Source organism: Numida meleagris, chromosome Z, assembly GCF_002078875.1.
Source record: "Numida meleagris isolate 19003 breed g44 Domestic line chromosome Z, NumMel1.0, whole genome shotgun sequence".
NCBI lineage: Eukaryota > Metazoa > Chordata > Aves > Galliformes > Numididae > Numida > Numida meleagris.
The window spans coordinates 54,204,607-54,227,630 of NC_034438.1; the positions used below are offsets into that span (position 1 = coordinate 54,204,607).

Here is a 23,024-nt window from a genome sequence, read left to right on the forward strand (position 1 = left end):
ACAGGCTCAGTTCAAGGTAAAAGGGAGCATAACTTAATGCGAGTTCAGCATCACAGAAGTGTGGCTATATATCTGCCAGTGGTTTGTAAAGACAAAGAGAAGCAGCTCACATCTAGCAGCTAACTAGACAGTAGCTCTAACCACAGGTTTAATACTGCACATAGAATCATAGAATCATAGAATCACAGAATGGCCTGGGTTGAAAAGGACCTCGAAGATCATCGAGTTTCAACCCCCCTGCTCAGTGCAGCGTCGCCAACCACTAGACCAGGCTGCCCAGAACCACATCCAGCCTGGCCTTGAACACCTCCAGGGATGGGGCATCCACAGCCCCCTGGGCAACCTGTTCCAGTGCATCACCACCCTCATGACCATCTCACATGAGGTGAGTGTGCACAGGATCAAACCAACAGACTCAGACTGTGCCGAGACACAGTTTCTTCCCTTGTAGGATCTCTGGTATCTCTGCACCCTTGATTTATTCACATCAGAATAAAACTTCAGTGGATCAGATTTCACCAAGATGACTCAGCTGCCACTGAGGACAGTGTCTGGGCCAAGTAAGGATCTCCTCTGCTGCAGGATTCATGCAGCCTCAGACCAAACAGTAAGATCCCACATGGCTGTGAAGAGCAGAGATGTTCTGTCCACACCTGCACTGCTAGCCTGGCTCCATCACAGGGTTTCCAGCTCACAGGTGGGCATGCACAGGAGGATTTAGAAGAAGACAGTGATGTATCCTTCCCCAACATGAGCACTTCTTGGCGTGGTGCCTTTTCTAAATGCCTGAGAGCTCCAGATAAACAGCACCCACTGCATGCAATTTCAGCAGCACAACCACACAGGGGTTGCATCCCCTGTATGTTTTATGGCACCAGTACCAGGTCACCATCTGGACACACTTCCACCAGGACAAGACTCATGAACAAGAACAATGCTGTGTGGTTGCAGTGATCCCATACTTGCACCAGGACTAGCTCAACCTCAAGCCAGCAAAAGGCTCCCCACCCTAGAAATAAGCCCAGAGCATCATCCCCCCTCCAGACCTCCATGGGGCTGAGATGCAGCCCATGTGTGTTGGAGGCCAGTCTCCAACAAGGCACCACATACAGCTCATGCCAAAGGGGCCAGACTCATCTCTGCTAATTGTTATCTTAACTTCTGAACTGAGATGAGTGAAACAGAAGTGGCCTTGTTTCTAGCAGTGAATGCTGCACACATTGCTGCATGCCCCATCTATCGCTGATGGCTACTGTACACAGCAGTAAACAGTCCCAAGAAAGGTTCTGGTTTGCTTCTCCTCCTAAATGTTTTCCACAACGTACTCCCAAATAAATGTTACCCTCCAGCAAGCCCAGTACACTCAGGAAAACCCAGGCACACAGAACAGACGGTGTATATGCAGGCACACAGAGACACACAGGAGGATGGAGCACAGTACACCTCTCTGATGAACATACAAGCTGCAAGTGTTTCACGTGGGCAAGAGGGAAGCACTTTCACAGTATAAAATTAAGGCACTTTCTACAGTGATGTCCACAGCAGCAAAGCTTTGGCAGGTCCTCTGCTGCTGCAGTGTGACCACAAGCAAACGGGATTTTTGCTTTCTCAGCATCCTGGAGAAACATTATCTCATTCAGAGATGAATGGAAAAAATTCACGTGGCACCAAAGCAACAGCCTGTTCCCACTGCATCAGGTAGAGCCACACACAACATTGCTGCAGTCTCTGCTCCACACAGCCGCCAGCACCACCTGCTCCTGCAAGAGGCAAAGCCTTCCCCATGCTCTGCACATCGCTTCAGGTGCCAGCATCTGGAGCAGCCTGAGCTCTTTAAGGGAAACTCCTCCCTTATTCCCATCCACCACCACAGCATCATGTCTTGCCGCAGCTACTGGCATATCCTGTGCAACCCCATCCCCCAATATGACTGCATTACAAACAAGGCTAGAAAAGCAACAACAAAATTTAAGGACTGCACTGAAGATGACCAGGGAATAAAAACACCCACCACCAAACAAACAATGAAAGGACACACATTCTCAGGTAACACCAATTTCTACTTTGCATTGAAAGCAGCTTCTTTCAACAAAGCAAAATTACAAGGAGAGAGAAAAGGCTAAAATAGCACGGGGGTGAGCGGCTAGAAAACGGAGACCGGGCGAATATAATCTAACAGCAGCTGGCAGCCTTTCTGGTGACTATAGGCTGAAAGAATTCATGACTTAAATCAGGCATAGATATGATATTTCATAGATAAATAACCACTCCAATTCAATCAAGCTTGTCTACAGCATAATAAAAGGAAATTCTAGGAAGAAAAACACAAGTTACAAGCATAGACAGACAGTTTGTTTACAGGTACATTTTACAAAAGAATGGTGTGAGTGTCTCTCTCACTACAGAATTTATATATATATATATTAGCTAGGAAGAGAAATCAGATATATTTGCTTGAACAGTCTCCTTACTCACAGAGGTTACTGTAGCTCCAGCAGTTACCCATTGGTCAAAGAAATAAAATGCACAGATCATCAGTTTATCTATAGCGATACCAGCTAATTCAATTGCTGCTGTTCTAGTCAACTGGAATCAAAATAGTTTCAAATTTCCTGGCAGCTGCTGCCCTGCACTGCACACAATGATGTAAATGGAAGCTTTCTGAGTATTATGAAACTGATGGGGGGAACTGCAGTCTCATTCAGTCTATCGCCGGAGCTAAGGAGTCCACCTTGGCAGCTTGTAGGGGGAAAAAAAATCTCCTCCAGTGAAGGCTGCCTGATGATCTGCCAGGGAGATGTTTGTGCTTAACTGCCGCTTGCTCTAGCTGCGTTCATGGAGGAATAAAGGGGCAGAATGGTGATCTTGAGAGTGCTGTGCTTGTTTAGAGCAGAAGGCATCCAGCAGCATTTCAGCATTACTGAGCTGAAGGTTGCACACAACAATGTAGTCATCCTGCATCCTATTTCTCTGCAGCTCTCTGCACTGATCACTAGCAACGTGTGGGTGAAGCTGCATGCAGAATCGCAGCAGTGACCTCTTTCTGCTGCGGGCATCTGTTGCCTTCCTTTGTAAAAGCCAAATTAGGGCAGTATAGACATGTATGTTACAAGGAAATGAACTCTGGGTGACAAAGTTTAATGAACAAATCACAGCAGTTGCAGCACAATATCATTATTGCACCCATACAGAGCAGGGGCAGCCACACACATCGCACACTGTCTCCAGCACAACTTCAGCAGTAACTAGAACTAACCGGATCTACAGGGCAGCACCTGCGCAGGCTGAGCCGGAGTGGCCCCTGCCTGTGGGAGTGCAGGGATGCTTCCCCACCGCAGTCAGCAGCTCTTTTTCCAAATGATGTCATTCTCCATTCCCTGATAGTCCTCTGCTAGCCAAAGCCAAGGGATTTACACAATGTGAGCACTGAGCTTTTCTGATCAGACTGCAGGCATCCAAACACCAGGCAGACTGTAGCTGCTCTGGGCTTTTGGACATTGTGCTCACCTGGGGAAGCTGATGCCAGGCCTCCACCTGCACACCAGCACAGCGCAAAACATAGTGTGGTGGAAATATACGAGCTGACTGAAGCAGAGGGAGAAAGGAATGGGGTCTATAAAGTAAGTGCAGTTTAAACGCCACTGCTATTTCCACACTCACTCTGGCAAACACCCAAGGAAGGTGGAGGGGAACCAGAAGGGCCTAAGCAGAAGAAGCAATCACACAGCCTGGGATCCCTCAACCCAAAATAAAAGAGCGTCAGAGAGGGTCACTGACAAGCCCCAAGGGCACAGACCCAGTGGTGGCTCACAGCCCAGATTGATCCCACAGTTGGACTGACCAGCACAGGGCAAGACTCTACCTGCCAAGTTACCCCATGCTGCTCAGGAAGTCCCTGGTCCACAGGACGTTAGAATACCTTGCCAGATAAGTACGGCTCTATGTAGTTCTCTGTTCCCTAAATTCTAGTTCTGGCCACAGGAGGCTGCAGGAGGTGAGCCTTCAGGCTGCTCTCACATCAGATACAGATACCAAGAGCCTCTGCAGCTGCAAGCAGTGTGCCAGCTCCCGGACCTCATGATGTGGCACAAGTCTTGTGAAAAGGAGATTGAGGAGGGCTCTCAGACTGCACACTGAAATACTGTCCATTAGGAAAGCAATGACCAAAACAGCAAGTCATTTATTTCTCTCACAGATTTTAACTTTTTTCCCAGCAGTAAATGGGGTTTGGAAGCTTCCAGTGTAACTCAAACTGCACTGAACTACAAGTCCGCCACTGGGCACGTCACTGTTCCTCAGGCTGCAGGAAGGATGGCACCTTGCCACGGCAGCTTGTAGGCCCACACTGAGCTCAGAACAGGACCCAGTCCAAAACTAACACACAGCACGTGCTGGGAGAGCTTAGTAGGAGGGATTATACGCTACAAATTGCTGCATGGGCCGCAGATGGTCAATGAGATAGCTCAGTCCCTAGAGTCATTACCCTGGAAAGCAAAAGTGTAGAGTGAAACAGCTGCTAGCATGAGGGCGAGTGGGAACGAATACAAAGGGAAAAACGGCTTCTATTGTGATGTGGATAAGTCTTGCTAAGTGCAATGTATTTTTCTTCTTTAACACCCTACGCCCCCTGACCCCCAGTGACTGTAAGAACATCGAGTTTGGGGTTTAAAAGCTGGAAAACATAAACACGAAACCCAAAATTCAAACGGTAAATCCAGAAAGAATCCAAACTTTGCAATTTCTCCACTGCAGAAAGGAAGCTCCTAACAGATGATTTTCTAAGTTCAGACAGACGTAGTGATATCAAGAATTATTCTAAAAACTCCCTAAGCACCTCCAGCTGACAGAGCAAACTTTTGGAGCTGTGACAACCCACAGCTGCTTTGACACTCACAGAGCCTACTAAGTGAGGACTCTGTAGGTCCCTGTATACACTTGTATTTAAGTATTTAAAATGCTGCATTTTTAACAAATCTTTTAAAAACAGCAAAAAAAAAGTTTAAGTAGAAATACAGAAAAACCTCTCTAGATTTCAAGGTAGCAATGATGTCCTAAAAAAAAAAAAAAAAAAAAAACCTATACGGTTGGTCACAAATCTGAGAAACTCTTGGTCCTTGCAGCAGCCGCTGAGGAAACCAGACACACCCACAGGAAAGGTTGTCCTTTGTTGCATTTTGAGATTCAGGATCAATTAACCAGGCTACCAGAAGGCATCCTATGCAGTCATCAACACATCCCGGGAGCTGGGTATCAGGTTACACGCTCGAAATAAAAAGAGGGCATGGAGAGACACATGCATCTCCCAGCCTCTGCTGCTAAAGGTGTGGTTGGACAATGCATGGGAACTCCTCAGGAACTGGCATGGTGAACAAGATTCCCTTCCTCAGGAAGGTGAGCAGTGTTAAATAAACACAGGGTTCCAGCAGAGAAGCTGCTCTGTGTCAAATGGTGAATAAGAAAAATATTTGTTGTACAATGTTATGCTTTTTCAGTATGATACCACAACAGAACTGCATCTACCCAGGCAGTTATAATTAAACATCTTCTACATGCTGATTATCAAGACTCCCCTAGCAGCAGGACCATTCCTGCTATTCCTCCAGAAGCCTTTAGAGATGAACCAGGGCAACAACCTGTCGCAGGGCTTGTGTCTGCGTGCTGCCACCCTCGTCTGCCTCAAAAAGTGACTGGGCTGAGGCAAAGAAGTTGAGAGGTGTCCACGGCAAGGACAAGCAACGATGCAGCCATGCCCCACTGTGCCTACATTTGGCTGGCCAAGTCAGCCGGCAGAGACCCTCCTTTTGTGCTCACAAGCACGGCTCCATCATTCCAAGAAAACGTTTCTACTCAGCTGCTGCTGCACTCAGCCTGCACCACTCAGGGTGCTCAGGGCACCTGAAGGAGAAGAGCCAGCACCAAGGGCTGCTGGCAACACCAGGCCCCCAACCATCAGTGCACTCATGGCAGGGTACTCCCCTGCTTCTGCTGACAGCCAGCAAAAGGGGAGATAATTACTGCCTCAACTCTGGCATTTCCTAGCTGCTGAGTGTTTAATTCTGCACCTTTAAAATCAACAAACAAACAGCCCATGTTTTAACTATAATTCCTACTAAACCCCTACCCTTCAAACAACTTTGCTGTTTACTGAGTCAAGGATGTGGCAATCTCCTCCCTGCAGCTGTAGGTTATGATAACTTGAACTACCCAGCTTTCAAGTGTAGGTCACAAGACGTGCAATTTCCTCCTGCAGAGCAGTGGGCTTCTCATAATGTCTCACTGCCTGACAGAGACAGCAAACATGAAGGACAACCACAAGAAAAAGCAGTGATACCACACAACCATTTGAAAACTCCTGCCAGTTTTCAGCATGTCACAAACAATGGTGGGACCCTAGAAACAACAAGAACTTAGCTTATACTTTCAAGTACACATAACAGAATGATGGAATTTCCATTGAGACTGTGTGAGAACCACATTTTAGCTTTCCAGATTCCAGTCTTATATGTGTCCCTGCTAAATGTTGTAGGACGTATCTCAAATGCCATACTATCTTCAGGGGCTCTGTCCGCTGCAAAATGGACTTGGAAATCTGGTAGCCCTTCAATCCTCAGAGAATGCCCATTTGCACCTTTTCAGGAAAGAAAAGCTGCAGAGGAAAACACCAGATCAGGGACGACAGACTTTCAAGACTGCTTGGAGGTGGAAAGAGTGAGAAAGAAAAACATGACAGAGGGTGGTGTACTGAAACGGAAAGGGACATGGTTAAAGAGCTGAGGAAGACTGCAGTTAGTCATCCACACAAATATGAGAATGGTGCAATATGTGAGCAAATAAATCTGATCTAAGGGAACATTTGAAAGCTGGGGTCAGGGAGGTGCCACTTTTGTGGAGTGCAAGGAGGATGTAGCAGAGATGGACATGCATGACTGGAAACGATGAAGACAAAGAAAGCAAGGCAGAAGACCAAAGAACAACCTAGAAAGTTAGTGATATTTATTTTACTCTAAGTTACAGGTGTAACTTTCTTAAAGCTGCTTAAATCAGCAATAAAGGACCAACAAAAGGGTGTGCAAAGAAGCAACATCGGGCTTTTCCTAAGCTCTTGAAACAAGTCAAAGAAATCTACAGCAAATGCACTTATCTCCATGATTCATGTTCAGGAATAAATACATGGCATGGATTAAGGTATGTATTTCATTCTCTTCAGCATGTCAGCTCTGGCACTGTTTGACCACCTGCAGAGGCGATTTAGCAGGTATTGCCAGGAGAAACTATGCCTTTTGTTAGACCTTTTTTTACTAAGTTTTTGCTGGATTAAGCTTGTTACGAAATCAGAAGAGCACAAGAGTTAGCGTGAGGTAATCTGTGGCAGCGTGTGGCTGGAACCATCCCTTTTGGCAGAAGCAAGCTGTTACAATGAGCTCAGCTGCCTCATGACACCTCACTGTATACAAAACAGTGAGTGACAGGCTTTCCAAAAAGCTATTTGTTTCACCAGGAATTCAAAAACAAGCTTTTCCCAGCAGCTGTTGGGAAAGACCAGATTTGCATAGCAACACCAGAACTACTTGTACAGGGTTTTTTTGTGAAAAAGGAGATTAAACCCTCTGTTACAGAGGAGGAGTGAAAGCTTCCCCTCCTGGAAGTACCAGAGAAAAGAATTCATGAATTTTAAGAAGATATTTTCTTAACAACTCCCTTAGATTTCTCTCCTCATAGGATAGGAATTAAGAACTTCTTGGATTACATGTTTCTTGTAGGGCTCCCTACAAAATAAGGTAAACACTTCTTAGGACGGTCATTTTGCCAAGACTCTTTTTTCGGCATTTAGATGTATGAAGTGCTAAGTCAGAAAAATCAGTACTCTGCAGCCTACCAAGGCCTAAGAGATAGGGATGTTCAATAGAGACCACTGTTTGCACGGCCAGATCCAGAGGAGGATATGCTTCCAGACCTGAACAAGCACCCTTTATGTTAACAAAGCTGAGAAGACATCTTGTGCACTCCTGCCGAGTTCAGATTTTAGAGAATATTTTCTTTTGCTGGAGGCAGAAAGCTGAGGCTCTGCCGAAGAGTATGGTGAGGCAGTGCTGGGGCACGTGGCCACAGAGACCATGAGCAGGACTCGGCAGGAAAATGCATGTCCCCTCATCCTGACTGGATGAGACAAGGGTGCTGGGGGCCTGAACCTGCTTCTGTGTGGATATGTCTACCCACTTCCCTTGAGGACGAGGAACAGCAACAGAGGAGAAAGAAAAGAAGCCAGACAGAAGTCACACACTGAAGTCAGAGAGCACGAGTACAGACCATCAGGGATTGCAAAACTCCAAGACAAAAGAAGACTGAGGGTAGCAAAGAGAGAAATGAGGAACTGTTTGTAATGTGCCAGCTTTATTAGCATGTACAATTGAATAAAGCAATTAAGCATCTCTTCTACATGCATCTAACTGGATTTCCTCCTCTCCTCTGTAAAAATGACCACAAGCTTAAAACTGGAATGTAAAAGACAGTACAGCAGCTTGTTAACCATGTCTGCTGTCTCCAGAGTGAGACCTGTGCAAACAGAAGTGTTTGCTACGCCTTCCCCCAGTCATTCTTCCCTCTTTGTGAAGTGTCTTATCCAACACAAGTATTTCACTACCCAATTAAAAAAAAAATTATGTTCTCAACAGCATACAGCAGGGTTTCAGTAATAAGGTTGTTTTTGAGAGAAAGGATAAACTGGGAGGCAGAACTAATTAAGCTGTTCAGCAGCTTACATATTGTGCTCTCATTTTCTGAGGCCAGCCAAGGCACGGGTGAAACCTCGTTTGGTTAGATAAAAGAAAGTTCAGCTCTACTGCTCACAGCGACAAGCTGTTCTTCTGATTAAGTTTAAACACAAGCGCTGCTCTTGGCCACTATCCCTGTCACTCACTCACTTGAAATCTTACATACTCTGGCACACGAAATGCACATCTTTCTTTTAAAAGCAACTTTAGAAAGTAGCAAGTTGGTTTGGATTTTCAGTGGTGTTTTTCCCTCCCCACCTAACACGGAGAGAATTCCAGGCATAGCTGCTTGCGTTGAAACAGTTTCCACCTGTTGCAGTTCTATGACAGAGTATTTAGTATACTTTAAATCAAGGGAAGCTGGGCTTTGGTGCACAGGGCCCCGAGCTCATACTGCTGCACTCAGCCAGCTCCGTACTCATTAATCTGCAGTGAACAACAAACTAAAGCTCTCTGGTTTGAAGAAAACAAGTAGAAGGGGCAGCACCATCCTGTGTATTTGTTTTGGTCAAGCATATTCCAGGAGGAGGAGGAGGAGGCGGCTGCATTTGCCTGTGACAGCAAGAAACAGGTTTGAATAGGCATAATGCCACATAGTAGGGAACCTGAGTTTTGGGCAGCACGAATAAGCAGCCTCTAGGAGAGCACATATTCTCATCCCAGCTAGGGAAAATGCACAACAGGAGTACGGTTTAGTAAACTTCTGTTGCTACCCAAGGGACAAACAGAGGACTGCAGATCCCTTCCTGGACAAGCATAAGTCTTCCTGGCTGGAACACAGGGCAAGGAGACTTCTTAAGGTCCCATATGGAGCTCAACTTCTGCCTTTCTGGCAGAAGAACTCACCTACTGCAATGTAAGGGACCCTTTCTGAGACTCTGTATGGTATTTATCATAATCATTCATTCTGTGGGCATAATGGTACACAAAAAGCACTTGTATAGCACAGTTTTTGGGTATGATTCACAAGTGTTAGACATTAACCACCTTTAAATTATTTGGAAAAGCTCCATTGCAGTCTCTCCCTTTTCATTAATTGTTAGCCCCTAATAATAGTTTCTAATTAATGAAGGTACAGAAGGCAATTCAGATACAAGGCAAGAAGCAACACAGGAAAATTATGGTGAAGAATACACATAAGCCAATACTTCTGGCTGATACTTTGCCACCCTTTCTTTTATCGCTAAGTACTCAAAATGACTCTGAATGCCCATCACATTTGCTAATTGCTTTGGCTAGTAACAATAATAGACTCACTTGGATTTATTAGACACAGAATACTTCATTTAATGCCAATCTCTGGAATTGTACTAATGCCTGCTGACAGTACTCTCACATTGTCTATTACCAAAGAAGAAATGAGGTCGCTATGATTCATGTAATAATGTGATATACACTTTAGTGGCAATTTGTAGAAGTTTTTAACATTCCGAAATAAAGACATCTGCTGGGTTTTGTGTTTGCAAACACTCTGCAATTAGGATTTCCCAAGTGGAAGGCATATCTTTAGAAAATCCAGGAGAAACATTTTACTCACTTTCCAAACTTCACTTAGGTTTGGGTTTTTTTTTTCCTTTTTTCCCTGACTGAAGTGGAAGGGTGTACACAGCTTGTTGCTGTGCTGCCCTTCTCTGGTAGGAAGAGAATCTTCTTTAATTAAAAGTGACATTCCAGAAAGTTTGCAATTAGAAGAGCTCAAGATGCAAAGAGAACAGCCTAAGGAAATACTTTTGCAAAGAGGGCGGGGATTGGTGGTAATTAAAATGAAGCAAAAGAAACAGATAAAGTAACTACTTTTTTTTTTTTTAATCTAAACTTGGGTTAGGAAAAGGTAGGATACACCCCTACATTTGAAAGAAGAGCACAGAAACAAGACTGATCCTTAGGCATAACAGTAGATATTGCATCTGAAGTACACGAATTACTGCACACAGAGGAGGGAGCAGTTCAGGTATACCTAGAGTATCTAAATTAAAATCTTATCTACCTCTAGCTGTAGGAACAGCAGCGTGCAGCTCATGCAGGGCATTCCTGGAAGGACTGCCAAGCAGAGCTGTGTTTTGGTATGTGGAGTGCAGACTCATGGCTGAGATGACTTCACTGCATAGAAGTGCCAGGCTCCATCTGCCAGCCTATCACCTGCATGCGACTGGCACATGAGCCCCCGCTATCACGTCAAGGTGGCCCAGGTGAGCCAAAGAGAAAGGTGAGGGCATAAGACAGAGAACTGCTGTAATTTGCTGTGGCCGAAACATTGGGCTCTTTTGATCTGGTACTTGCACTGCATGCTGGCAAAGGGTAGCATGGCACAGCAAGTGAGCCCTTGTGTGGTCAACAGCTTCTGCAATTCTTTCCTGAGGCGCTTCAGGCTGTTTTTGCACACATTAGGGATAAATAGCACTTACCCACTTCTGAAGGCTTCTCTTCTTCCAAGCCAAACAAAAATTCATATTTGGCCTTGGCAACAGACTGGGCATGAGCTGATATATCATTATCCCACACAAGTGCTTCTGCCTGTAGAGTCAAAATAAACAAAGCTCATTTACTTTCCAGTGAAAAAAAAATGGCAGCAGGAACATGAGTGGGTTGTCAGGTAAGGTTTAAAGTGCCTGAGCAACAGTATCAGAAACTGTAAATTCAAACGTTACAAAACTAGAACCCCTATGAAAAACCATAAACAGGACAGGCTGTTTTGGAGCTAAAAGAGTAGGGTAGCGAAAGGGAGGAGCAAGAGCTGCAACAGGGAAAGTCAGAAATGGGAAAAAGTATAGGGAGGTGTGTAAAAAGGTGCCCAGGGATGTCTGAGGGTCTCTTGTCAGGCAGCCCATGCCTGACCACCACTGTTTACATCAGGACAATAACCCAACCGTTTTATGATCCCACCACACAAGTTAAACTCGTTTCTGCAGTCAGGAGGAGGCACAGGGTGGTCCTCCTGGCTCCCACGGAGGCATCTTGGGGGATGGATGGATGGATGGACAGATCAAGAATCCAGGCATCACACAGGCTCATATCCACCCGACACTTCTCACTCATAAGAAACAATTTTACACACTAAGTCCAGTTTCTCAGAGGAAAGAAAGGCTGCATGACTAACATTAAAATTAGTTTTCTGAACAGGTGAGGACAAATCAAATCTCCAAGACACACTCCAGCAGTAAACTGTAGTGCAAATACTGTTTGCAGTCAGCACTAAGTTTCTACCTAGCTGGGCAAGACAGAGCCTGTAATTCTTGTTTGAGGTGACAGATGAAATAAATCATTAACTCTATAAATTCTTCATCAATCTTCATATTCATATCTTATGTCTGAAGCAGGCAGTTCTTACAGTGTAACAAGTCATTTCACGGTTCACACTGGCAAAGGCCTTCTCTTACAAAAATACTCTAAAAGGAAAAAAAAAAAAAAAAAAAAAAGGCAGATGGAACATCCTGCCCCCCAGGACATTAATAACTTCTGTGCACTTCCATCAAATACCTTAAGGTAAGCATCAGCTACAAACAGAAATTCAAAGTATAGGAGACACATAATTCACAAGAACACATGGTCTTTAATCAGAAATAGATGAAATCACAAGTCTATACTTTCCCTCAAGGCCAGCTCTCCAACAGCTGCATTTTCTTCCAAGACTGTAGTGGCAAATAACCATCTTGCCCCATGCCCTAGAACAGCTCCTGGCTTTCCTGTTGTTTTTTTGTTTGTTTTTTTTCCCAATTACCTCTCCCACCTCTCTGCCTTGAGCCAGTGCTGAAGAATTTGGTCCAGCACACATCCATAATAACTGAGCAGTAGATCATCTATGAGGTTCTTGGATGTATTAATCATTCATTCACTGGTCTAACTATTTATCACTACAGCTCTTACAGCTACTTTGATGGATCTGCTAACATTAGCCTGCTAAATAATTCAAGAAAATACAAAAACAAAACAACAACAACAACAACAAAAAACAGAACAAGGACTTTCTGGCACAAAGAATAGTATCATGAGCATAAAATATAAGCATGGAAGAAGTTCCACGTCTCTCCTGCTTTTTCAGGCCTGCATTCATTTGCAGGATTTGCGTCAGGAAGGGCTAGAAAAGGGACAGCTACATGCAGGAAAAAGCTCTTAGAGATATCCTGGTGAGGAGCAGCTTACGGAGCCAGATGAAGACTCACTCTACTGTCATGGTTTTGTGATTTTCGGTTATTGGTATTCCACATCATAACATCATGTAGTGGATGTACCTAGTTCTCAGAAGAGAAAGACTACTACAGTCCCCACGGCACTTTGCTCCTCTGTTACCATTTTTCCAGCCGGAGGGAAAAGATAAAAGCTCACAGTATAAAAACTTGCAGATCACGAGACCTCGTCCCTTTTTCCGCTGTCTCTTGTCTTGGCAGCACCTCGCTCTCCAGCCGTCTTATCGTCGGTAGTAGAGTAAGGCCTACCTTGATTTTGGGACATTCTCTCTCTCTGTATTGGATTTATCAGCTTAAATTGTAATTATATTGTATTATAGTGTGTTGTTTTGCATTCCGATATCTTACTTAGTAAATTAGTTTGTTTCTCGTCAGATTGTTGCCGCTGTTCTTTGCTCTCAGGGCCATCTCCTTACCCTTTTCCCCTCTTCTCGTTTCCCGGGGCGTGGACCCGTGCATCTCCCATTCCCTTCGTCACAGAACCGGGCCGAACGCCCGTAAACCGTTGACATTTTTGGTGGAGGATGCGGGCAAAATTAAGGCAAAATTAAGGGCAAAATTCTGCTTTTTTAGCTTTTAGAACAAAGCTAGGATTGCTTTTTAGCTCTTAGAATGAATCACAAAACCATGACACTCTACCCAGACTGATGCTAAGGGATGCAATGGTTAGATTTCTAGCTGATGCCACAAATGAATGAAACGGTGAATAAAATGGGCAGAACAGACAACTTCCTGGGCAGTCAGGAATTTCTGATCTATGCACCTATGCCATACAGCATCTCCATCTCTCAGCACTGCTCTTCAAGACTTCACAGATATCTGCTGCACCGAGCTTCTCTGCCAGCAAACACATTTTTCAAGGGCCTACATTTGCCTATACCTTATTGTAAAGCACGGACACTTTGGTTCACAATGCTCTCTGCACTACCCAATAACAAATAGAAATGAATGATTTTTCAGTGTACCGAGCCACATTTCACAGTCATGTGCCTAAGCAGGGTCTGCAAGACCATCATCTTGGCACCTGAAAGGGATAACTTGATTTTCAGAAGCGCTCAGAAGCTGATGAGAATTCCATATAAGCAGTTTGTGTACAGAAACAACTAAGCCTAACATCTATTTAGGCTGTTATAGCAATATAAAGTTGTGTAAAGGTAAAGCAGTTCATAGCCTCCGGACCCAGGCTTAATGATAAGGCTATGTTATTTCATCCAAACAAGAGATATTAAAAAGAGAGAGAGAGAGAGGGAGAGAATGAAAATGCTATGAGGTATGAGCTGGTTTTAAGATTATTGCTTTATTGTACTTCTTCCTTAGAGACAGCAGAATGAAGAGTTAAAACTGAAAATCAAGAGAAAAAAATAGCTCTCCTTTCATTCTTTCACTCTGCCACTCACCTAAATCTTGCTGAAGTCATAATGCCCCTGAAACCAGGAGCTCAGAGAAGGGCTGGGCAAACATTCATGGAGCTTTCCAGGCTGCATTAGCAAGGATTAAAAGCAAGCAAGATTGGAAGGGATATAAAACTCCTGCTTAAGCCTTCTCCTTCAGCTCAAGAGCAAAGAAAGAGCATCCAGGTCAGCTCATTTCTTAATTGGTTCTCTCACAGGGCTTTAACCACCAACTTTGATGCATCTGGTGATTGTCACTGCCACAGAAGTTGACACTCGCACAAAGCATCAATCCCCTTAAATCAGCCCAGCTGTACATACACTTCTCATAAGCCACAAACACACTGTTTTTCAGTCCAGACTGAGCTCTGGGCAGAAGAGCAGCAAGTCCTTGCCCATTCACTCACCACTCTTGCAGCACTTTCTGCATGTTTGATCAAGCCTATTCCTTGGGATCGTGGCTCTTAGTTGGGAGCTGGAGAGGCTGTATCTGTCTCTTGAATGGATCTCATTTAACATACTTGAGTCTGCATTTGCTTGCTTATGCCAGTCCTCACCCCTCAGACCTCCTAGCAACACACTGGACCTTTCCATTGATCTTGCATTGGCATGGGACAGCAGAGGTCCCAGCTCACTGGTGTTTCATCCCTTCCCTGAGGATGAAGAGATTGCTTAGGAAATGCCAGCAGCACTTGTAGTGGAGTGCACGAGCTTGATCCTTCCGGGAGCACAAGTAAGAGACAGCAGAAGACCAGTCATGTTAAAAATACCTCAGGAGGAAGGGGACTTCTCATTAAGGACTGCACCAGGATAGAGAAGTGAAAGTTCCCTCAGAGGATTCCCTGCAAGATTTGTTAATAAAACACTGCCACCACACCCAGAGAAAGAAATGCAACTCCAATTGTTCTGGAAGTCCAAGAAGGAACAGAGTAGTGTGAGGGATTTCAGAGCTACAGCACACCACGCAGGTATAGCCCCCTGTTCTGCACTCTCTTATGTGCAGAGCTCCACCTGCCAAAGATTACCACCTTCCTCCTTGCTGTGCAGCTGAAGGGAATTAAGTACACCCAGCATCAGTGTGGATGACTTCACAGCCACACACACAGACCACTTCCCATCCCAGGATCCTCACTTCTTCACCAGCATCCCTGGCAAGACACAAAATGCCTCTCAGAAGCCTATCACATACCTTGATCTGGTGAGCTTATGTTCTCAGGAAGAATTTAAATATCTATGCCAATGTTCTCGTCCACAGCCCAGAATCTCCCTCAGAGATTCACTGAAACACAGTAACTAGAAAAGGAACTAGATTCAAAAAAAGTAAATAAAAAGAAATACATAAAAGAAGCAAGAATGATGGATAGGTTTCCACATTAAGTTGTCCACATTAAGCAGCCATTTGCTGGTCAAATCTTCACAGTCAAGCATTGAGAGCTCTGCCTCTGCTGTCATGGACGGACAAACCATCCAACCGCCTGGCACCGCTAATGGTCAGCCCTTGGTTTTTAAGCACATTTAAAATTCCTGTGTGGGCGTGAACTCAGCAAGCCTTAGTGTTTCTGACAGGTTGTGCTAATAGTTCTGAAAAGGCTATTTCTGTTGAGCTACTCTTAAGTCACTTTCCAAACTAACAGGATGAAATGGGGAAAGCTAGAGTTAAAATAAACATGCTATCTGCTGAAAGCCAATGCACTGACAGCAGAGAGGGAACTGAGAGAAAGCTGGTGTTCATAAAAAGACCACTGAGATGGTTTGTAGTTTTTATTTTTGTATGACCTCGTACACCATGTTCTTGTTTTCCTTACACACACTCCCACATGCTAATATGTGTCTTCGCAATTTTTAAATTAAAGCATTAGTAAAGAGATTAAGACTCAAAAGAGCAGGAGTTCTGTGAGGCTAAATCTCACCTGAAGCTGCCAATGTCAATGTTAGCAAAGGTTCTGGGAGAGAAGAAAACTCAGTTTGCAGTTTTAAATGATTTCTGACTATCAGGGAGATTTGTGAAGAGCCAGGAGACCTGGGAGAGAGAAAAGGGCTAATGTGAAGGCACTCCATACAATCATTCTCCAGCAGAAAATTTTGGATTATACAAAGGGATGACTAAGTCAGGTACAGCTTTTCAACTCAAGGAAGGAGCTGGCTGAGAAATGCATGGCAGAGATATGTGCAGTCACAAGGGGTCTGGAAAAGCCTATGAAAAGTGATTCACCACCTCTTTTAATACATCATTCAGAGGACATCAAAAGAAGGTATTAGGAGTCAGCATCAAACCAAGCAGAGGGAGATGGTTCCTCACACAGCCTGTAGTCAAACCACAGAGCTCCCTGCAAAGCAATGTCATGGTAACCAGAAGCCTACAGGAGCTGAAAAGAGGGCAAACAAGCTTAATGGCTACACATCCACCACAAAGATAGAGACCACCACATTCTCCTCATGAAACTCCAAGCTGAACCCTTCCCAAGGACCTGCTGGCATCCACAACCACCTACAGGCTCCTAGGCTGACTGTGGGCCCAGGCATCATCAGCCGGCACTCTTACCTGCTTACCCGGCTTCGTCACGTCCCGGTACAAGGCAGGCCTCAGGCTCAGCACTGGGGCAGGTGGCTTTGCTCCTTCGTCCCCACTGCAAGGCTCTCCCCAGCACACACCCTGTGCCCTCACCCCAGGAATCTGCCGAAAGGAGACGGGGTTCTGCAGGCTTTTCATTGTGCTCAGGACGCGGTAGAATTTGTTTACCAGGAACTGACTCCTGGGAAGCATTCAGGCTGAAGAGAGTAGAACTAAAAGAGGGCAGATACTATCAAGGCTGTTCTCCCTCCTCAAAGGCAGATTTCACAAAAGTTCAGTGTCTGATGAGAGGCTCAATTCAGAAACTAGGCACACGAGTCTCCTCTTAAAAAAGCCATGGGAACAGTAACTAAAAATGCATTCCTTAGAGCAGAATCAAACAGCTGCAGGTAAATTTTGTTTTCAGTCTGTTAATCTTGTTCTACACCTGTGCGTCAGTTTTTCCCCCCTTAAAGAAATGTTTGCTTTGTTGCTTGGCTGAAGCTGTAAGGAAGCAGTCAGCTGCTATTCTGAATTAAATGTTTTTTATTATGCAAAGGCTGACACTGTCTGAGTGTAACTGTGTGAATGCGTACAGCATTTTAATTCAAAGTCTTTATGATTACACTTTAAAGGTCACTCAGCGTTTTCTGTTTGCCGAGTCAGTGATTTTTGACACGTGGTGTATGGACCTATGGCCATCTATGCATTACGTCTATGGTATGCGCACAGCTCAAGTCAAAGCAAGCTCATTAAGAGGTATGCTGCTGCTCACTGGATGAAGAACCATCTTCTTAGAAAACAGAGAGAGCAAAAAGATCTAAAACATCAGAAGTCACGGCAAGTATTTCTCCTTCATTATATCAGACAGCATTACGATGGAGGCCTGATTTAAGGAAAATTGCACAAAGCCAGCATTTTTATTCAGAGAATTCATCAGTGCATGTACTAGACATCTTGCGTTTACTTTTTTTCTTCAATCTGTTCTGAGTATATTTAGCAAACTGACAGACTGCTTCTGTTCAGCAGGTATTGCACTTCCACGATATTTAGGTTCCTCAGGAGGCAGAACAACATTTAGATAGACTACAGGTCTGCCCCACACAGATTTCAGCCCTACAGAAGCTAAAATACGGCTCCTCATGAGGCTACCAGAAGTTACATCTGTATCTTTAAGCAACTAATTTTTTTCCAAAACCCAGGCCAACATCTGCTGAGACTTGAGAACTAGCAGAGCTCAAGTGCAGCACCTACGTTTCCCTTACATTGAAGTAAAAAATTCTGGGTTTATTGATGGAACTAAAGAAAGAGGGTTTACCAAGAGAGATCATCTTCTTCCTTTCTCAAATCAGTGTTACAAACGTGGTTGGTCTAAGACAGCCCAGAGTGACTAAAATATTCTTTGCACCTCAAGTTCAGGAAACTCAATACTGGGGGAAAAAAAATGACAAGAAAACAACCATTCTTCAGAAGAGCTACTGGAAGAATTTACATTTGCAAAGGTGTAAAAACCTGCATTTCCTCTGCAGCAAAGACAAGCTGTAGAGCTACAACGCAGCATCAGAGCACACAAAACTGTGCGTGTATCTGCCTCTAACATAGCAAAAGCTCTTTGATTCTGCATGATTATTTCATACCACCTATTTAAATTAATTTTACAGCATTCACCTCCACTGTTCTTTCCGAGTCTAAATTAGACTTAACAGAAGTTATTCAGATCAGAAATCTGTCCGAAGTTTGAGCTGATCTGTCTTCCCCTTGCAGAACTGAGGCAGAAGCTGGAGGACACACCGATGACATTTATGTGAGCCTTCTGCTGCAAGACTGAAAAGATGTTTTTGCAAGAGCAGACTGCTTGGTAAGAAAGTATGAGTCAGGGAGTGCCAGCACGGGCACCCTCGGGTAGCCGTGACCCCATGGATGGCCACAAGCCACCAGGCCATTCCAGCCATGGTAGAAAGACATAAGACACCAAAGGTTATACATTCCTTGCAAGCAGCACAAAGTGGGCCAGCTGGCACAACTGTACCACTGGTGGAAAAGCTGATACACGTGTCGTCTTTCATTAAGCCACAGACACTTTACACAAAAGAAAGCTGATGAAAACTAGAACTCACTGATACTAGAATTTGTCATCTTCTGATAAAAGTTCCTTCCTGGTTAAGGGTTCTTCTGTCAGGGCTGAAACACAGCCATATTCCAGGCTTAAGTGCATCTTGCCATTGCATTTGGCCTTTGCCCAGCCTGGAAGATGCGGTTATTAGAGCCACTTCCTGTTTGAAAACTGTAGTAAAAAAATAATGAGTACAGTTTGGAGATAAGCCACTTCTTCCACTATGCCATTTCATGCTAAGAAGGGAGAGCATGCCACATTCACTGCTCCTCCAAAAAGGGGGGGCTTTCATTGTTCAATCTCTGCTGTTTGGACTGTTTTCTTAGTGCTCTGAACTACTGTGTTGCACACTCAAGACAACACCTTCTTGTTCAGTTCTTTTACCAGGTGTCAAAAAAAATTGCTGTGGCTTTAATGTGAAGTCCTCAGTTAAGTGTGACTGCTACCAGAGTGCTTCTGCTTTGACAGCCTAGCCTCAAGAGCCTGCTCCAGGCCGGTCTATTTAGGCTAATCCCACCAGCCATGGCACTGAAAGTCTTTTTCTACAGTGCAGTTTAGCAAAACAAGCCACAGCAAGCACTGTGCATTTCCAGCAGATGAAGCTGGTGTCCAAGGTGCTTGGTGGAGATGGTAACACAGTGCTCCTCTGATGGACAGCTTGTGCCCTAGCAGGCTTGTTTGCTTACAGCATCCAGGAAGTACAGTCAATTCAGGAGCAATTCAAGCTTTGAGGGCTAGACAATTCCTCTGATACAACACCACAGCAACATAGCCTCACCTAGAATAAACTCCACTCCACCCTGCATTTAAGACTATCCACGACCCATCTTTCTTGTCACTGTGACACATAGCACAAAGACCCAGATGCAAAAGCATCCCAGGAACATGTGGTCTCTGGCAGGAGTTGGTGTGACAGCAAGAGGAGCCTCTGACACAGGAGGGAACATGGTCACAAAAAGCATCTGGAAACATACTGCAAGAGCATACTTCAAACGGTGTGATTCCTGAGAGGAATATGACATGTATGGCCGGGCTAAAAGCATCAGGCAGGCACTTACCACTGCTCAGAAATAGCTTGTTCATCCCACAGAAACGTGCTATATCTACCCCCACCACTCAGCCTCATCTCGGTGCAAATAGGAGAAAAGGACTGGAAATAATCTCAGCTACCATGGGTCCCAGAGCACAGAATTTCCCTCAGAAGGAGATTCAGATACTTAAGACACAAATTGCTCAAGATCTACCTTGGTCTGCCCGTGTCCCTGATGCTTCATATGGTGATGGCTTGGAGGAGCTGTCTGATCACAGACACCCCTAAGTAGAACCTCCAGAGGGAAGGAACTCCGGTTGGACATCCTTGGAACACGCCTCTCTCAACTATTCCAGTATGGTCTGCAAGCCACAGCAAGGAGGTCCTACTAGCCACATTGCTCCCACTGCCACAGGGCCAGCATGTAGTGGGATGCTTCAGTGCGTGGCTGGCTGACCTGATCTTCAAGCTTTGGCCAGCCCATGGGCTTCCCCGATCTGAGGTAGAGTGCAGCAGCACGGCAGATTGCTACCAGGTAAACTGGAGACCCATCTACCCTTATGCACGAGATGTTGACTCCTCCCTTCCTTTTGCTTCCTTCTCACAGCCTCTACCTAGTGCTGCCCCTCAACAAACTTCACGCCCAAGTCACAGCTTCCACAAGAACCCAAGCCACTTGCTCACTCAGGACCCTTACAACAGAGGAACTCCAAAAAGCAACACAAAGGAGCGACTGAAAACATCCATTATAGCTCCCAGGCCTGCCAGCCTGTATCACCACAGAGCAGAGATCATTTCAAGCCACCACCCATGCTGCACACAATGACTGTTCGCAGCCACTGCCAAAGGATCCTTCCTGCATGCTGACAGCCATGATTCCAGTTGCCTCAGCCACCAGCCCCAGTGCTGGAGCTCCTGGCGCTTGGACCAGGAGCACATCCATCAAGACAAGCACTTGTCTGCATAGATACTCTGCAGCACCAGCCACAACCCTCCCACAGGTGGCTGCCTCTTCATCCCACAGGAATCAAACGCCAAACTGTCGCTTAATTCCAAACTGCAAAACCAAAGGCAAAACTTTCCTGGAAACACAGGCAAGAATAGAAGGACCATTCCTGGGATAAGGTAGAGAGGGGAAACACTCTGAACTACATCCAGGTCTTCTAGCCACCCAGTTTGACAACAGCAAAGACATTCTTGCTTCCTTAGTTTCAGCAGCTTTCCAGGGAGGAAGAGGAAGAAAAGGTATCAGGTGTGTTCATGAGGATCCTCACTGCTGTTCCTTCAATCTGATGGTGTAGGAATGGCGACAGTAAGCCAGGTAATCTGCTTGGGCACCAGCAGCACAAAAGGACCTCCTTCACTGAGGTAAGTGGTACAACAAGAATTTTCTTTATCTATCAAGAAGTCCTAATTTTTTTTTTAATGTCAAGTTTAGAAGAGAGCAATGCATAGCATACTTGGAATTGTTTTTAACTTCACCACTACCACAAAGGAATTTCTTATACTCCTGTCTACAGCAAACCAAGGCTATAATTGAACAGGGGCATTTCCATAGGGATTCCTACCTGGTTTCACCTCACCTCCTCTCACACAAAAGGCATACTCCCAAACCACCAACTGCATGGCTGAATTCCTAGTCTGCACAAACTAACAGATCTAGGTCAGACATACAACTAGTGTTAAAATGGCAACATCTGCTAAAGCACATCAACTGAGGATATGACTGATGAAAAAGCACTTAGAGTAAGTGCTTTTAGAGTAAGAGACTCCTTACTACCAGATAAACCAGAATGGCTTGGATGTCTATCAGCACTATATTACAACTGCTTCCAACATTGGATACGCATCAAGCATTTTCATTAGAAATACTGCATTTGAGTTTCTCTCCCTGTTTTAATGGCCCTACGCACAGACAGAATTAAAGTGTGACTGAAGCTGCAAAAGCAGAAGTAATTGCAGTTACCTATTACACACCCAAATCGCTTCAACAGCACATAGATGTGCTCTGCCTGACAATGTACTAACTGGCACCCTGTGGGAGCCACATAATTGCTGTTTATGGCATGGAAATACTGTGTCTGCATGAGAAGTTAGCATCTTCAGCGAGTTTGTGTGAAGTTCAAGATCATTACAACTCTACATGCTCCAAGTGAGAAGTACAGCTCCAGTGTACTGCAGCAAGTCTTAAGATAACAACATCTTGTGAGGATGTTTGTGAAGGAATGTATCCATCTAAGTTCCATGCTGTAAAACTTTATATTTTTGATGAATTTGCCTGAAACCTACTCTTCCTCAAAAAGCACAATGGTACAGCTTAGCCAAAGATGCTGGGTTTTGCACTAAACCACCTTTAATTCAAGAATTTGGCATGATTAGAAGAGCCTGTCAGTGCAGCAAGGGTGCTGATTTGTTAAACTGACAAGTTACACGGAGACAGAAGCAAAATCTACCATGCAGGATGCAGATAGGAGTTCCAGCCCCGGGACAGAGTCCCAGCGCTGCCTCCCTGGTGCGGCTGTTGATCTGGCAGCAGCGAGTGCAGGCGGGCTCCGAGATTTTGGTCCTTGTGGAATGTGAGAAGAGAAAGAAGAAAAAAAAGAAAATGAAGAAAAGAAGAATAAATGAGGAAAGGGAAAGGGAAAAAGGAAAAAAGGAAAGGCAAAAAGAAGAAGTAAAAAAGAAGGAAAAAAGTTAAAGCTAAAAGAAAAAAGGGGGGGGGGAGAAGGAAAAGCAAAAGAAAAGTGAAGATTAAAAAAAAATAGAAAGTAAGAGGAAGGAAAAAAAAAGAAGAAGAAGAAAGAAAAAGTGAAAAGAGGGGAAAATGACAAGTAGACGAAAGGGAAAAGGTGCCCCCGTCGGGCGGGGGGGCTCCCGCTCCGCACGCTGCCCTTACCGCTCGGCCGGCTTCGTCCATCTCCCATCGCCGGCCGCGGCAGATCGCAGCCGCCCACCCGCGAGGCCGCGCCGGGCCGTGGCGCCCA

The 23,024-nt window shown here is 44.9% G+C and overlaps 1 protein-coding gene across 4 annotated transcripts in view; it reads right to left on the minus strand.

The window, feature by feature from the left end:
- The window catches only part of PSD3 (pleckstrin and Sec7 domain containing 3), a 113,924-nt gene extending 90,906 nt beyond the window's left edge, over window positions 1-23,018 (minus strand). For all 4 annotated transcript variants that reach the window (XR_002433319.1, XR_002433320.1, XM_021380349.1 and 1 more), the window contains exons 1-2: window positions 22,937-23,018; window positions 11,177-11,285 (exon numbers count right to left, since the gene is read on the minus strand). Coding sequence is in view for 2 of the 4 variants with exons in the window: in XM_021380349.1 (XP_021236024.1) it covers window positions 11,177-11,285; window positions 22,937-22,957 (130 nt within the window). In the remaining 2 variants the exon portion in view is untranslated. The remainder of the gene's footprint in view (window positions 1-11,176; window positions 11,286-22,936) is intronic.